At 47.2% G+C, this 4,521-nt stretch overlaps 1 protein-coding gene across 1 annotated transcript in view; it reads right to left on the bottom strand.

Moving 5' to 3' along the window:
• Positions 1–4,521, bottom strand: part of LOC113214223 (flotillin-2) — a 203,807-nt gene that overhangs the window by 23,429 nt on the left and 175,857 nt on the right. The window contains exon 2 of the mRNA XM_026433528.2: positions 3,432–3,728. Within this exon, the coding sequence (XP_026289313.1) occupies positions 3,432–3,728 (297 nt within the window). The remainder of the gene's footprint in view (positions 1–3,431; positions 3,729–4,521) is intronic.

Here is a 4,521-nt window from a genome sequence, read left to right as displayed (position 1 = left end):
TAAAGGGTCTAATGGGTCCAATAAAGGGTCCAATGGGTCCAATAAAGGGTCCAATGCTAAAATATCGGTTTCGAATAGGCCTCTCGTAGGGGGATAGGATTTCACGTCAAAAATTCTAACGAGCGTATCAGCATGCCTCCTGGGCGCGCATGGAAATGCTGACCAAAATGTCTGATGTGGGGAGCATTCGAACCCATGAACTAAAGCCTCGACTGCCGGCAGGTCGACGCCTTAGACCACGTTCCCACGGTGACATTTTATTCTTTCTATTTATCATACACCTTGTCACTCTATGTGGGTTAATACCCCTTGATAGTGCGGATACTCTATGACTTACAGATGACCTTAGCTCGCGCGGATGATCGGCCACGACACATGACTTAACCTCTAGCATAGATCTTTATGGCCGTATAACCAGTACAAGCGGGAGCGGCTACACATGGTCCCGGTGCACGTAGCGGTTTCCTCGGCGGCGACCCTACGGCGGCTACCTCGCGGTCCCGGACGACTGCGGGCGGCGGCGGCGGTCTCGGGGCGCGGTGTCCGGCGGCGGGCGGCGGTGGGCGGCGGCGGGCGGCGGCGGGCGGCGGGCGGGCGACGGTGGGCACGGTGGGTCTCGCGACGCAACGAGGCGATGTAGTGCAGGATTCAGGTTAGGCACTCAAAAGAGACTCTTTGAAAAAAATTAGGTTTGTGTTGGACGCTTAAAAGACACCCTTCCAAAAGTAAGGTTTAGGTTAGGCACCCAAAAGATACCCTCTTTTCCGCTCAGGGTGTCCCCCAGCCAATTCTCGCAAACCGTCAGAATGGGACCCCTTTTGAAAAATTAGGTTTAAGTTAGACGCTCAAAAGACACCCTTTTCCAAAAATTAGGTTTGGGTTACACACCCATAAGACACCCTTCCAAAAAAGTTAAGTTGTGTTAGCAACCCCTAACACACCCTCCCAAAAAATAGGTTCATGTTACACGCCCATAAGACAAGTCCGAACACGTTTATTTGCTTTAAAATTAGGTTTAAGTTATACACCCATAAGTTACACTTCCAAAAATATTAGGTTTAAGTCAGGCACTCAAAAGATACCTCTTTCCAAAATTAGAATTAGGTTAGGAACTCAAAAGAGAATCTTTGAAAAAAATTAGGTTTGGGTTGGACGCTCAAAAGACACCCTTCAAAAAGTTAGGTTTGGGTTAGGTGCCAAAAATATACCCTTTTTTTCCGCTCAGGGGGTCCCCCCTGGCCAATTTTGCAAACCGTCAGAATGGGGTGCCAAGATGGCGGCCCGTCAGAATGGGGTACCTTTACTACTCGCGTTAGTAGGATGGAAGTAGGCAACCCACGGTGCCCCCCCGCCCCCTGCCCCCAGGCCTGTCAGCCAGACTTTATACCGCGCCTGGTCGTGATAACCAAAAAAAATTCTCAGTGTGGATACTAAGTTTAGACAGACTTTACAAAATAGAGAACTTCCTACTCTGAAAATACGCCACATCTATTCAGTTCAGTGGCGGCAGAACAAAATGGCCTAAGCGTGTCACTTTTTTAGGGGTTACGATGGTCAAAACAGGAGACGTAGCCACTAGGGTTCGACCTCGGTCTTGACACTCTTAGAGCATAGGTTGATGACATAACTTAAGCATCTACAAATGTAAAATTATAAACCAAAATCCAAACAAAAGTCATTTTTTTAAGCCGGTGACGTATAGGCTTCTGTGGCCTCTGAGGAGCGCAATGTCACACACAAGCAGAGGGCAAATGAGTTATCTCCCAAACAGGAGGGGACTCTCCTGGATCTGCTCACAGATGCTATTTGAGTTGGCAAAAATCTGTTTGCCAGCAGCTGACATGTTTTTGTTATTTTTGTGCGTTTTCCAATCAATCGGAATTTTCCACCGGCTTATAAGTTTTGAGCAGGCGCAGCAGCCGTTCGCTCTTTGATCCGGCTCCACGCTCCTAACATGTTCTCCTTCTGGTCACCTTTGCATGAGGCACGTATGTTAGTTGATGTACGCAGACAACATAAATCCGAGTGTAGCTGTACGTACGAATACCTATTATGAACCCATTATAATGGACTACAAGAATAAGGCATCAACAACACAACACTTACAGAGGCAAGACCGACGGTCATACGAGAAGGGAATATTTCTCGTTCGATTAAATGGGCGGAGGTGACAAGCTTCAAAATCAATCATTAATCCCGGCTTTGTTCTGCGGTACGGTGGAAAACGGTTGAGGACATGCGATAGCACACTTAGGCTGAAAACGTCAAGTCCCAGCCGTCCGGCTCAAACGGGACCAGATTAGCAGGTCGCACTCGCCGCCGGCAAAGTACAGTGTTGGACCAGCAGGCGCCAAGGTCAAAGTCGGGCACCAGGTACACGCTGGTACACGCATACTGATTTGCTTCATCCAGACACAAATTGATGACAAGTGTCTTCTAAAAATCTCAATCAAAATCGATTTCATGAAATTCCACGAAATTTACAGTGATCTAGTAATTTCTTAAATGAAAAGTAGAACAGTTTACTAGACTGATTGCTTATAGATTGCACCCGGCTGTGATTGCACGATTCGTTGGCCGTTGGTTCCCTCGGGCGGGGCGGGGCAGGCAAAAGCGGAGCGGGAAGGGGTGCGGTCGGACTCTGCACGGACGGATATTAACTCAAACTTGCAATTATTATGGCGGTCCCGTCGCCTGGCGGCTGGCCGCCGGCCACTCCTACACTTCCTCGACTCGCGCCTTCCGGGCACTGAGGCGGGCGTCGCGTGTGCAAGATGAGACTTCTTGCTGCCGCTGTGGCCTGTGGTCACTTTTTATGACGAAAAACTTAAATTTAATTTAAGCATGCCAAATTTGAATAGGTCCTTTTCCAAGCCCAATTTTGGAACTATTTAGGTATCGACTGCTCATTTTAATCTGTAGAGCTCATGAGCTAAATGCGTTTTGGATAACATTAGGCACATAATTTTAGACAAAATTACATGACTGACTGAAATAATAAGTATATCTGAAGAGCTTCCTTATAATCAAGCCAACCGTTCGGGACAATGAATGGATTCGAGGAGGTAGGCGTATCGTCAGCACAGCAGCATTCGCCCTACTCCCCGTCCGATAAGTTCCCTCGGCGCAGGGAGTATACACACGACCACAGCAGCCTGGCCTGTGACTAATAACAATGAACGGACACGGCCAAACCGAACATCACTTCTAATGCCTGGAAGGTACATAAAGACAGAACGAAATCCAAAAGGGGCCACACTGAGCAAAGAAAAAAATATAAACAAGAAGAACAGCAAGGACAAAAAATATTGAAGGCCACTCTCCGGAGCCACGCCCGAGTGAAGGCTTTTCTTGAGGCTTTTCTCGCCTATCAGACAAACTTTCCACTATTTTTTTCCTGGCGTTTGTCACAGACATATTGGCTTACTTACCGAGGATAGCCCTGAGGTGTCCCTCGAGAGTCTGCAGCACGGTGGACTTGATCTCCTTCACGGACTTGCCGAGGAACTGCTCGCTGGCCGTTTGTAGAAGTTCGTCCGCCTTCATGATCTTGCACTGAGCCACCCCGGTGACCGTCAGCGGCACGCCCTGGGCTGTTTCCACCATCTCGCACATGGGGTTGAGCGTCATGACCTCCAGGGACAGGTACTGCACGTCCGTGACGAGCCACCATGCCCAAGCCCAGCCGCCGACGATGGTGCGTTTGGTCGTTGACCCGCAACATCCTCCTGAAATTCACAGAGAAAATCGAAACATATTAGAGAGATGTTACTCGCGTTCTAGATCCTAAAACTGAGGGACCGTCCAGAAAGTACGTCCGTATTTTCTCAGATTTGTTCGTCAAATTACGGGAGCTTAGCGCCTGCGTGACTCGGGGTAGGCCACCCCGCAGTACAAGTATGCACTGTATGCAAGATGCTGCCTACCTACTAGGCGCTATGCGAGATGGCATAAGACTAAGCCAGGGGCGCCGACACGTCGACTTTTCAGGGGGGGGCAAAAGGTGGAAAGTTATGAAAGTTGCCTACATACTAGGGGCGTGTTACATGTTTCATTCTTCATTATTCGAAATTTAGGTGTTATAAGTCAATGACACTCAATTGTCTGCAAATTAATCAGATAATTGGAAGAAATACCCTCCTAAATCGCAATTAACATGTCCATAATGGGAATGCTGGAGAGTGTATATATGTTTCTTTAAAAAGCTAAGCGTGTGAGAAAATTTTTTGATTCAATATTTGAATTCTAGATCAGTTAATGAAAGTAGGAATAGGTCGATTTAGAGTATCAATGCAAAGCAACGATAATGCTTAAAGTACTTGTAGCTTTTGTAGTATGCTTCAATGAAGTTAGTCCACTCTAAGCTGAAGCAACAGAACAACTATTACAAGAGTTGTAAACTCGCGAGCGAAGCGAGCGAGAAGCCAGAGCTAAACTGTTTTATTTGACACCTCAGGATCGATTTAAAAAGGGTTTTTAATGTAACTTTTACTCATTCCTTTTAATATTTTATTGTCTATC

Source organism: Frankliniella occidentalis, unplaced genomic scaffold (genome assembly GCF_000697945.3).
Source record: "Frankliniella occidentalis isolate FOCC.00 unplaced genomic scaffold, Focc_3.1 Scaffold42, whole genome shotgun sequence".
Taxonomy (NCBI): Eukaryota; Metazoa; Arthropoda; class Insecta; order Thysanoptera; family Thripidae; genus Frankliniella; species Frankliniella occidentalis.
Note: the sequence above shows the minus strand (reverse complement) of the source record. Positions and strands in the feature narration are given on the sequence as shown.